The sequence below is a fragment of the Scophthalmus maximus genome, chromosome 10, assembly GCF_022379125.1.
Source record: "Scophthalmus maximus strain ysfricsl-2021 chromosome 10, ASM2237912v1, whole genome shotgun sequence".
Classification (NCBI taxonomy): domain Eukaryota; kingdom Metazoa; phylum Chordata; class Actinopteri; order Pleuronectiformes; family Scophthalmidae; genus Scophthalmus; species Scophthalmus maximus.
In genome coordinates, this window is record NC_061524.1 from 13541893 (window position 1) to 13555011 (window position 13119).

The following is a 13119-nucleotide window of genomic DNA, read 5'->3' on the forward strand; positions in this document are numbered from 1 at the left end:
TCTGAAAACTGCCTGATGAACAATTTAGGTGATTGGGGTAGTTTAAGCGTGAGTCATCATTTACTCTTCACATCAGCGCTGCCATTGAGGTCACAGAAAGGGGGGCTCAAAGGCGAAGGCGCCACCGAGACAGATGCCCGACAGCCTTTCCTCCGACTTAATGTCACAGTATGTCCGACGGGGGCCCGTATAATCAAGTCAAGCCTGCAGCATAAAAAGAATACGTCTTCGTTCTGCAGGTGCAGCCCCTGGTTTTCATTCACACGCCGAGACTGTGTCACTTTTGATAGGCTGGAAAACTTATCACGGCAAGGCAAACACGAGGACTCCCGGACAGCCGGAATTAGAATCAGACTCAGATTTATTGGCACTAGTGGGTTCGCTCACCACGGGGGATTTGGTTCCTGCAGTCGGCGACTCCGAGGCAACACGCAGACAAAGGGTCCGCTAATACAGACAATACACAATGCCAACAATGTGCAGTACACGGAGCGCAAGTAAGTGTGTGGTATTGCAAACATGTAGAGGAATGAAATTGTGAAACAAGAGTATCTGCGGCATAGCAGATGATGCCGGGTCAGCTTTTTACGAGGGGGACGACATGGGGGAAGAAACTGCTCCTGTGTCTGGGCGTTCCGGTGCACAGGGTTCTGTAGCACCTGCAGGAAGCTGTAATGATTCCCCAACCCGTTTCCTGGTTCTTGAAGAGTACAGGAGGGAACCAATGATTATTTTTTAGTTTTTTGTTCCTGCTGACCCTAACGCTCGCTGCAGTCCGTTCCCACTCAGTTCCGCGGCTGCTCCCAACCACGGCGTGATGGATGAGCACGGCACGCACTCAGTGGCTGCGTTGTAGAACTTGCTCAACAGCTCCTGCGGCGGACCACGCTTCCTCAGTTGCAGCAGAGAGTGCATTCCTCTCCGCTCTTGGGGAATTGGTAGTTCCGAGAAACTGAAAGGTCTCAGTGGCTGAAACAGGGCAGGTGGATGTGGCGAGGGGAACGGTGCGAGTCTTTGGCGGTCTGTTTCGACCGCACCAGAGTAACAGAAGTGCAGAACAGATGGACTCGTAGCAATTTTTGATGGGTAGTGGTCTGTGAACTCTAAGAGTTTAACAGCCGGGGAGAAGAGCTGCAGGGAGAGGAGACATCGTGTATCTGTGGGGGCGGCAGTGTTGACCGTCCATATACCAGAAGCTTGAAGGAGGGAGGGGGTTTCCTGTAGTCTCTTCTCCACACGGATGAAGCGCCATTAGCTGGAGTCTGGAGCCAACAAGTCTATCGTGTTGTAACGTTTCCATTTCTGCGAATGTAGACTCTTGTGGTATGCTTAACTGTGCATTCATTAACATTAAGTGTAATTCTAAAAATAACACTAATAAGAGTTTGAGCGAAGTGCTGCTGTGGAATGAATGACTCCTATAGGGCACTACATACATTAGAAAACTAACAGCAAGCAAAACACTTGCCCTGTATCCTTGATTGAAAACGTACCCTATAGCTTATTAGGTATAAAAATGAATTTGTACAGAATGTCAACATTTATTGTGGCCTACATGAATCTGTGCTTTTCCAAATTTGAGAGTCTTAACACAAAGCTGTGTTGACATGTTTGTTAAAATCCAACTGTATGTCGGATTCATTTGCTCTGGTCGGACAGTGCTGGTGTTCCGTTGCCCTGGTGCCTCTGCCCCTTGAGCTTCCCGGCTTGAAATGTGTCGACGAGACACCTGACAGACCCGCTCTTGTCGCTGACTGTGATGCAGACGGGATCATCTGTCTCACAGTCCACTTTGCCAGCTTTACTCATGGCTGACTCACACAGCCAGGATACAAAAAAAAAGGAAAGAAAAGGCTGCTTTAATCATATCCGCCACGGTGAACCGCAAGTAGCATGTTCATATGGCATCATATAGATATTAATTTCAATCACATGAATATATGTATCCACTTATTGACTTTTCAGAATTATCTTTTACAGTTAACTGTAGAACTTCTTTTTTTTTCTACTAACAGATATACTTGCAGTTCCCCATAATATACAATACAGTCTACTAGAATTAAGTATAACGCTGGAAACAAAAGTACAATAGACCGCTGCAGTATAAGCGAGTATTTCCCTGAAATGAATCATTGTTTTGCAAGGTCAACAAAGAAAACTGTATATTCATCATTCACAACAGTGAACAATCACTATAATAGACTGTCAGTTTGGTCAGTCAAAGTGTCAACGCTGAACATGTCCAACACAATCAGCTGTGGGAAGCATGTGAAATAATGTCCAGGATTTCAACCCCCTTTCACACACTTGCTGTCATTCTTTCCGTCAGCCTGTGCCCATGTTTCATACAGAGTCGTGCATATCGGCGGACGGCGAGATGACGTGCGTTCACAGATTTGTGGAGCCACAGCTAATAGTCACCGAATAGCAGAGCATGTAATCCTGCATTATTCACATCACGCACGATAGCCAGCATGACACGGATTTCACCACGGACTCCATAATTATGAAATGAATTACTTATATGTTTAAGTTATTTCTTGCATTCAGAGTCATCCTTCTTTCTTTGAGCAGAGCAAAGCTGCTCCAGCGGGTGGGTGGGGGATAATTCTCTCTCCGGTGGGAGCGTGTGCTTCTTGTTTTTCTTTGACAGTGAAAAACAGTGAACACTATTCAAATAGTGTTGTTAAAAATGTTTTATGTTCTTTTTGGCCCAGTCTTCCCCCTTTTTCCTTTAATGCCGTTCCTTCTTGGCCCCAAAGTCGGCTCGTTTCAGTGTATTAAGTTCTCAATGACTGCTCGGATCGAGTCGATTTCTCCATGTGCTGAGCTTTAATTTGCCCCCGACTAAAGGACCGCACGGTTGTTCTAAAAGTGGGCTGAAGTCAGAGACAAGAAAGGGAAGCCTGTAATAGTTCCCAGTGGTTTTTTCTTTGGAATACTACATGCCGCGTAGCGCAGTCTTGCCATGAAAACCAATGGGGATTTCTAACAAACAGGGATGGCATGCAGTGAGATGTCTGATGGACAGTGAGAGGAATAGTGGTTAATGAGGACAAACTAAGGCAAAGTGTGTGATGCTGCTCGTTTCCTTTTAAAAAGAAATGCTAAACGGGACATTTCTGCACATTTCTTTTCCCAATCACAAGATCTAGTCCACAATGTTGCTAAGCATCGGCAAGCTCAAATGCCCTCACTGGTGCCGCGAGGCAGAATGGCAACACAAACACATCTTCATGAGATCTGAAGGACGTGAATGGGCTTCTCTGAATAAAAGATGAGTATTTACTGTTTATGGAGGACGACCAACACTCGCGACTCGTGTGAACATAAGAGAGGAGCCATACGTCTGTGGAGTCTACCAGTGGTCCCACTTATGGAAATCGATGATGTTGTCAGTTTAATGTCAGCGGGGGAAAGATATTTGAATATGGCTTAACAACTGCCTGTGCCGTCTCCTTTTGATGTGAAACACCGCAGCGAGCGAGCTCAAAACTGCCTTTAATCCTCGTCATATCTGGGTTTTGTTAGACTTTCATTTCCTCCTTGCATTTAGCCATTCCCCCTAACTGTTTGAGCAGCAAATTTTCACTTAAGCTCCCGGCTGCACTTTCCTGTGGTGCCCTTGTTTACACAGAGAGGGAATGTTCTTTAAAGGAGATGAAATAACAAGTAGTTAATCGCAGTATTAGACTTTCTGGGGGGCTTTCTGCACACGTGTGCAAGTAGAGGCTAATGAGATGTCAAAGTCATGCTCACACCACATTTTGGGCAACGATCCTTTAACTTTTATTAAAATTAATCGGATAGTGCAGGAACCTGTGCAGTGCAGATGCATTAGCCTAATCTTTACTCAGCCAACGATGGAGAGCAGTAATTAGAAACTGAGATAGTAAGCTTCGGTGACTGTTAAGTACTTGTGTCATTTGCCATAGTATGAATATGCATGGTGCAGTATAGTCTATAAATTAATACTTATTACAGGAGAGCCGGCTTCCTTGGCTGCCCAGTCAGAAAGTTTCACTTGTGCTCACTTACATTCTCACAATTGATTCAGATGATGCTTCGCCACAGAGAGCATGTTTGTCTGGCATCTCAAATTGATTTTCACTTAATCTCGCTCTCTCGCTGATAAATTGTTGCTCACATTCTCAGTGTATCCATTGTGAGAGGGCCTCCTCGCTAATACCCAGCACGGTGACCCGGCCGGCCTCGCAGCAACAGATGTACGCCACGTGGTGTGACCTATCAAAAGGACAAGTAAAAAAGATTGCATTTCAGGGAAGTGAGAAGTAGCATTACTATTTTTTCGCCATTTAGCCGACGCTTTTATCAAGAGTGACTTACAATGAGTGCATGGGTTGAATGAGATTAAATTCCAAGGTCGTGAGCATTTTGAAGCAACAGAAATGAGTGGACGAGCCCGAGCTGCAGCACTTAGAAAATAGATATTTCATATCAGATTATGTTACTGTGTCTCTTGAATGCTTGGATATAACCGGAAAGTTGTAAATAAAGAAATAAGGGACATATATATATATATATATATATATATATATATATATATATATACACACACACACACACACACACACACACACACATCCACATCAGACACACATTACTGTCAGTCCCTTATTTCTTTTATATACAACTTGTATGTATAGTAAAAGAGAATGTATGTTGTATATGTGATAAGAAGACAGTATTGTCTACAAAGGATACATTTGGGGAATGTTTTATATCATGTCTGTGCTGTTTGTGGTTATTTGTAATAATAGATGATTATTGAAACACCATCATGATTGAAAATATGTATAACTTGTTTGTTTTTTTTAATATGCAATATGCATGAATAATAGTGACTCACTCACTTCACTTTTCATCGCACATTCAGCAGAGAATTCTGACAATGGCACTATAATTAGATTTAAGAAGTAATACTTGATCAATGTGTCAGGGGCTGAATGCATTTTGCCTCAGTGCAGCTCAGTTCAAAAACACATAAACAGCATGTGGCCCCAAAAAGCGGCGCATATTTCAAACCCCTGTTGCATTTGAATTCATCAGTTCCAGAGTGAAAAGGGCCGGAGCTAATTGCGCTTCTTGTCGTCCGCCACCGCCGCCCACCAGGTCCACACACTAGCGCAATTGTCTGTGTTTGATGTTAACAAGCACTTTGTCATCGGAGGGTAATTCAGCCTGGCCACAACACACGCGAATGAATAACACTCAAACAAGAAATCACTATGCATTTTTTGGGGGGGGGGGGGCTTTTCATGGGTCTTTTCACGTCATCTCTCTACTGACTGTCCCCTAACGCTCCCCCTTAACCATAACCCTAACTAAAACACGCAGGATTATACATGTGAGAAAAAACATGCAAAGCGTAGACATGACAGATAGTTGCCTCCTATTCAAACACATTCAATTCATTGTTGAAGTTGTGAAGTCCTTATTGTAGATAAACCATTCAGTAGGTAAAAGAAATCAGTGAATAATTTAGCTGTGTACAGGCCCATGCCAGCAATTGACAAAGCCTTTGTTTTTTTGATTTGTTAATCTCTTAACACTGCTCACAGTGCAATAAAACGTATAAAGTAAGAATCACTCAATTCAGTATTGACTGTTTCACCACCGTCTAAATCGAATCAGATTTAGATTGGCGTGTTTAACATCCAACAATGTAGTGCCTCTGTGAATTTCTCAACTTTAACAGATTTTGGGGGGATGTTATTGAAAGCTTAAAATAAACGAGTGTAAAAGTGCTGTTCAGCCGTAACTTCAACCACAATCTGTCCAACGCCAAAATACAGCAACCAGCACCTCTCCCTGACACTGGGAGTCAGTTTTACTGCAGTTTTACTGTTGCAGGTTATTTAAGGTTTTCAGACAGTTTTGCAAAATAAAAGGTGTGTGTGTGTGTGTGTGTGTGTGTGCGTGTGTGTGCGTGTGTTATTTGTCGAAACAGAACACATCCTGAGTTTGCTCTGTTGGGTGTGATGAGGTTGATCTTCATGCCCTGTTCCCTTTTTGGGAACCTATGTTGGAAGATATTAATTTTGATTTGTTTCTCTGTCGAAGCTGTATTTGAATGTGTGCGTTTTCTACAGATTCACATTACTCTGTTCACCCATCAGAATAGAACAGAACAGAACAACACCTCCCCTCCAGCAGAGTAGTATAAGAGACAGGTGAAAAGTACACGCACTTTAAAAACAGCTTCTATTCAGCATTTTGAACAAATTGCATGCTATGGACTAGACGCACGGACAGTGTGGCAAACATCACATTCAATCTTAACACAAACCTACATTGTGAGGATAAACAGCCGAGGAGTACACACATCATCTCCTGCGAATAATGGAGCTCCCATTTTCTTTTCTTCGTATGTTATTGAACAGCATATAAGCATTTGTGTACCTTGCGAGACATTTATATTTACCTCCACCAAGGAGGTTATGTGATTGGCTCAGTGCGTCTGTTTGTTTGTGCGTCAGCAGGATTACTCAAAAGATTATGGCCAAATTTGCATCAGAACTCAAAATCAAAGTTTGGTTTTCTGCCATTGTAACAGGTGAATACATTTTGTGAGGGATCCAGGAATTCTTTTAGGGGTTCTTCACCATTGCGAGGGGGAGGATTCAAGTGTGAGCACTGTGAAAGATGTCATGTAATCAGCTCAGCACAGTTAATGTAGCCTAGTTGTGACAAACTGTATCTCAATAGCAAAAATATCGTATTAGTTAGGAAGAATACCTTGTTTACAAGCTAAATATTTTTCGAGTGGTGCAGCTGGTTAACTGAGGGAAAAGAAATGCTTTTAATGGCCAATACCCCATTTAATGTCTGAATGTCTGACAGAAACTAGTTCTAATTTACTGTGATTATAAATTCATGATTTCGATGTTGTCCCGGATGAACGTCCCTCAAACCGCTCCTCGGTCTGTTGACGCCCCGTGTTGCTGCATACAGACCAAAGCAACCTTAATCCTTAATCTCATTTTCTCTTCCTCAACAAGGCCTTAGTCTCCTAACTCGTACATTTGCACACATTTATCTGGGAGCTGCCCAGTCAAACCGTATAGGGTGTTTTTTCCCCCCATTCTTGGCCACGGAGCAGCTCTGCTGTGGCAGTTTGGACAGCGCAACAGAGGGGATCAAGAGCACCAGAATAGTCACTCATTCAGTTTCCCCCAATGACATTTCTTTTTCATCCTGTGTGAAGGGCTGGAACCAGGAACCATCAAAGCACATTCTCGCTTCTCTGATCTTAAGGCTCCCGCCACTTCCTACCACATATTCCACAACGATGATACCGGTGTGAACGCTTCTCCCGATTCGTACATTGTAAGCTCATTTTCCACCGTTTCAACCCCCTTCCTTCTCTTATTTCCTCTTGCTCTCTCACACAATCCTTTTCCGAGTTCACAGGCAGGCTGCAGACCAGAATAAAGGTGTTTCTCATTATGCACTGTTACAGAGTATAATAATCCCCATGGGCTATAAAAACATCATTACTTTATTCAAACGACGTGAACGCTATACCAGTTGGAAAGTTAAACAATGGAATGAAAATATAACCCCTTACTAATTTTCTTCCACATGGCTGGAGTCCAGAACTAATCTATGATGATATCAAGAACGAAATCCTTGATCAAACCCCGCCCATTATCACATAATCGGTTGTGATTGGACCAAGATTTCGGTCTGAGATCCCAGCGCACCACCACTAGCGTGAACTAAAAACATGTTTTCCACCTTATGTATATTTTTCATTTGTATTTTTAGCGGTTGCTGCACCCTACTGTATATAAAGCAGTGCTACTTTAAAATTTGCACTTGTTTGCACACCCCAGGTTGTGTTTGCTATATGTCCTCAGGCAAAACACATATTAAAAGGCATACGGTATTCTGTAAGCTCCTGTTATCCTGGGACACCTGTCTATAAGGAATCAGCCATGTTGATGTGAGGAAAAGGTCGGACGAGTCGGTCAATCTGTTAAACTGCATAAATGATTTGATAAAGAAACCAGAAAGCCGTCCCGAGAGGTAATGGACAAAACCTCTCCTCCGGCAAATAGAAAGCCGTTTTTCACATTCAGTCATTTGCACTCTTCCATTTTGAATGACCTCTGATTTTGAGAGTCAAAAAAAAAGAAAGAAGGAGGGACAGCATCTTCCAATTTAACTGATCTTCCCCAGACTTTTTAAGCACAATCAGAGAGATTGTGTCATACTGGAAGAAATGGCTCCATTTCATGCTTTTCGTACAATTCATGGTGTAAAAATGAAAAAACTGGCCATGATTTTTCCACACAAACTAAGTTTTCAGACACTCATCAGGATGAATTACAGTCCATAGCAGCCTTCTTAATTAGTGTGAATCTTTACGCCTGCCTAGGAGGTTTTGTGATTGGTTCAGTGTGTCTGTTTGTTTGTTGGGCAGGATTACTCAAGAAGCTATGGACAAATTTGCATGAAAACTGTGTCAAAGACAGGTCTCATCTATGATTTCAGGTGATTCAATTTTGGGAGGGATCCAGATCTGCATCCCGATCGGATGGAGATGGGAATGCAAGTTCTGGGTGAAACAGCGTCGGGGATCCCTCAGCCTTCGCGGAGGTCTGCACTCTCTGAGTGCTCTTGTTTAGCCATTTATTTGTCTGCTTTGTCCGCTGACTCCAGGCACCTCAGATAAGGGTGAAGTGCTCCAGCCTCAATGAACTCTTGACTTTCAATAGAGGAGCTCAGGTGTAGTGGTCGACTTTTATTGTCCAGCAAGTGTGTTTCAGACTGATAATTGTAAATTCCATTGAGTATTAGCCTGCAATCGAGGAGGACGCCCAGAGGAGAAAACAACAGAGATTTTCATTTCTAGGGGATAATGTTCAGTGATTGTTTCAGCACAAGTGCTATAAACTGCACAAGTCACGAAATGTGTGTTCAGGGTGTTCCTGTCAAGTGGAACCGGACAGTTAATATCCACCTCTCATCTCTTTCCTCTTTGCAATCTGGCCGGGGAGACACAATTTGACCCAAGATTTGCCCATCCTGTAAATTATAAGGACGAAATACTCCAGTCTGATTCAAACCAATGATCTCCAAATATGGTCTTAATATTAGGGTTCATCTTAACCCCCAATTTTCTTTAATATGAAATGATTTATCTATTCGATCTGACAGATGTTTAATTCCTTTGCCTGGTCTCTGAAGTCGGGATCAGAGAATGCTCTCAGCTCACCAGAGCTCAGTTTGCAGCGACGTGAGCGGGACTGTCTGCCTCTGTTGTTATTTTGACTGGATCACTGGATCATGAGATTACAGGGCTCGATGCAAAGGATGAATCAGGAGGCAGTGGCATAATCTCATATCATTAAGTTTTGCAATGTGACCATATTTACAACTGAGACATTCATATGAATATTCACCGTGTGATGCGGTGCATAGTTTACTTTCCACGTATGTGCCCCCAGCCTGACATTACACTGTTTGGTTGTCATCGTGCTGCTGCAGGCTCCAGAGCAGAGTTGAAGACGTCGACTGATGCTTCTCTTCAGTTACATAACAAACTAATTATCCTCTTATCTGTTTGTTTTTTTCTTCCCCTGCAGAGATTGAAAAGTACGACGGGGATGAAGTGAGAAAAGATGGTGACATAAAGAAATACCTAGATATCATCAGCAATAAAAATATCAAGCTCTCCGAAAGAGTTCTCATTCCAGTCCAACAGTACCCAAAGGTAAGAGACACAACAGCAATGTGTTATCCTCGAAAAACCACACAGCACCGTTTTATGGGTTCTAAATTTTATTTTATGAGGGAAGAAACCTAGCAGTAATGGACATTTTGCAGTATTTTCACATGACCACAACAGTTAACTGTAAGTCAAGATGCATGAAGGAGAAGGGCTTTGTTTGAAAAGCACCAGGCGTGTGTATGTGTGCTTTATTGTTTGCTTCATTTTTGGCGTCAGTCGGTGAGTGGAGCCTCTTAGTTTGGGCACTTAAAAATCCCAGGCTAATAGTAAGTCATCGACCAGTGTCAGTTTATTTTGAGTTAGTCATCAGAAAAACAAAGTTTTTACTGCGCTAAAGCATCCCAAGAGTACAGCGTAGAACAATCGCCATAAATCACCGGGTGACACGATACACGGCATTCTGATTTATTCAATATCACTACTGACAAATGAAACGTGGCCTAATGAGGCTTCGCCATCGGCCAGTTGAGCAACAGCTCACAGCTGCTTGTGGAGAACCAACAGTCTTTACTGCCACAGTGATCAGGGAAGGCTGCTCCGCCAACTTTGCATATACACATTGATGCAACAGGCAGCTGAGAATAATGGTGTCGCAACGGAAAATATTTTTTGATATAGTTGATACAGCTGTTCACTATTTGTCCTGCTTTGCAAATACATAGTACACTGCAAACAGTGTAGACAGATACACGGATCAATGTCAGTTCCAGATCATTAGAATATACATTACCCTAGACAGGGAGTAGTTCTCTTTTCTGTAAATATTATAATTTTTTTGTCCATGCTTGATAATATTTAGGATCTTTCTTATATTTTTCTTTAAAATTCAATATATATGTATCTGCGCTGCCAGATAAGACTATTCATTTTAAGGTCCCGTCAAATTAGATTAGGCTTAATATTTTACCATCTATATCAATATATATAAAAATATATATATTTTTGCTGAAGCATATTATTTTGGAGGGTGAAAACTCAAATCTGGTCATAGGTGTTGGCCTGACTTTTGGCCAAAGCCTCCTATCATATAAAATGTGCAGGGCTCCACTTACAGTATGACACTAGGTGTGTACTTCACTGTCAGTATGCAGCAATGTGGCTATTGTCATCACTAGCACTCTCCTCCTCTTAAAATATCAAACAGACACGGTCAACCGTTGCTCCGCTCTCTGCTCCCTCCACTCTCTCTGACACCTTTTTTTTGTATCAAACTTCTGATTTGAAATGAATCACTTCTGGTGTGGTCACAGTTTCTGCCCCAACACGTGTCAACGTCTCACAGCTATTTCATGGCGCCCCACCGAGGAGCTGGTGCAGCTGGTGTGATACAGAAACAGTCTTATGATGTTTGATATTTTGCCACCAAGGAGGTTATGTTTATTTGGATTGTACAAAAATTATTGAACTGATTTGCACCAAACTTGGTGGAGGGATGAGGCATGGCACCAATTTTGAATTAGATTTTTTTTTTCCTCTGAAGTCTGGTATATTTTCTTTGGCATTGACCTTGGCGTTTTGAAAGTGTTGTTTGTTGATTTGGTCTGTTTCATATAAGAAAGACCAGAGCGAAGAGGATGTCAGGAGGGCAGCAACATTTTTATCTGTACCGGAGGAGCACAGGCGGTGTACTTTTGTCCAGTGAGGCCCTCAGGACACTCCATAGCAATCAATTTGCAGTTTCCTCCCTTAGAAAAAAGTGTTGAGAAAGTAATTGAGCAGTGTCCAGGAAGTCCTCACTCTATTAAATAGATTACCGATCTATAAAAAATGCCCGTTGAGCCAGTTTCTTGTGAACAGAAGATTCACAATGACTCAGGGATTTCTCATCAAAGGGCATTCTCTGTCCTTCTGTTACAGCGTTTTTCATCGAAGTACCTTACAAATGTGAACACAAAATTTCCCCACTGTATGCAAAAGCTCAAAATCTATTCAATACATTTGGCAACAGAAACTATGTCTGTATGTAAAACAGGGAACAAACTGTCGCATTTCAATTTCACCAGTTTCAATACACAATTCAGACATATACCAGGTTTTTACACGGTCCTGAATTGGACAACTGAGATGAAAAAACGGATTGTAAAAGAACATCACAGGTACAGTACACAGGCCTGAAATCCCGGTTCTGTATAATGAGCACAATAGTTCCAGCTCTGCCTAGTAAGCAAAGCGGTGCGGTCCAGGAGGACAGAGCAGTTGTCCAACAACAGTTTCTGTGACCTAATTGCACAGTCAGCACCCCGCAAGACTGCAGTGTCACTATCTTAAACATCTCGGTAACACTGCACTTTCAGTAAATGGGGATTCGCCACATGATGCAACTATTTACTTTAAGAGCACGCTCTGCATAGAGGACGAGAGAAAAACAAAAAGGTCATGCAGAGATTGGAAACATGCGTAAGATGGTGCACACTGTAAATACCTCACAATCTTTTCCTAAAAGGACAGTTTTCGAGACTAAACCAGACATACAGGTACATACTATACATACTGTATACCATACATACTGCATTGTATGAGAAAAAAAACCAAAAAAACACATTTATTTTTGGGCCTGAACATAGGTACATGTTAATATTGCACTCACTGCAGTGAAAAATGTCCGTACAACGTGGCTGCAAGGACATGAATTCTCGCCAGTTTTCACTGATCGATATATTGGATTTTTTACGCCGACAACACCTGGCCCCACTAGGAGGCACAAACTAATCAATTATACTGTACTTCACTTTACAACCTCACTTTGTGTCACGGCTATTCCACTAGTGTCGACTCGTCAATAGTTTTCAGTCTTACTTAGTGTCACTGGTGCTAAAACAAATAATAAAATATCTTCCACATTTCAGCTCCAGTCTAACGGTGCTCACTACCAGCGTACACCTGTCACGAATGCCGCAAAATCATTAAATGCAAAGTAATTATATCGGTAGGTGGGAGAACCCTTCTGCACGGTTATGGATCCGATGACGCGAGTCGTGAGAGATTAATGTCATCTCACTGGGAAACAACCAGTGCAACGGTAAAAACATTGTTTATGGTTCACTCACAGACACAAAGAGAAGTGTTGTTAATAACATTAAATGATGGCTGCATTTCACTCCGCTATTGTGCATATCGGCTCAATAACACACCTTCATGTCTTGTGATGTTATTTTTTCCAACTGTGCTTCTGCTATGACAAGTCAAAAATGTCTCCTGGGAAAAAAAACAACCTGTTGGATTGTTTAGGTACATATTAGTGATGATGATGTAGATGATGATGATGATGATGATGATGATGATATCAACAAATCAAGGCTTTGCCCTCACAAGACTGTGAGGGCTGCTGCCGACCATTTGGGTGCAATAATCATGACACA

General features: G+C 42.2%; 1 protein-coding gene across 12 annotated transcripts in view; it reads left to right on the forward strand.

The window, feature by feature from the left end:
* The window catches only part of khdrbs2 (KH domain containing, RNA binding, signal transduction associated 2), a 54702-nt gene that overhangs the window by 1118 nt on the left and 40465 nt on the right, over nucleotides 1-13119 (forward strand). For all 12 annotated transcript variants that reach the window (XR_007031643.1, XR_007031642.1, XR_007031644.1 and 9 more), the window contains one exon: nucleotides 9615-9742. Coding sequence is in view for 8 of the 12 variants with exons in the window: in XM_047335298.1 (XP_047191254.1) it covers nucleotides 9615-9742 (128 nt within the window). In the remaining 4 variants the exon portion in view is untranslated. The remainder of the gene's footprint in view (nucleotides 1-9614; nucleotides 9743-13119) is intronic.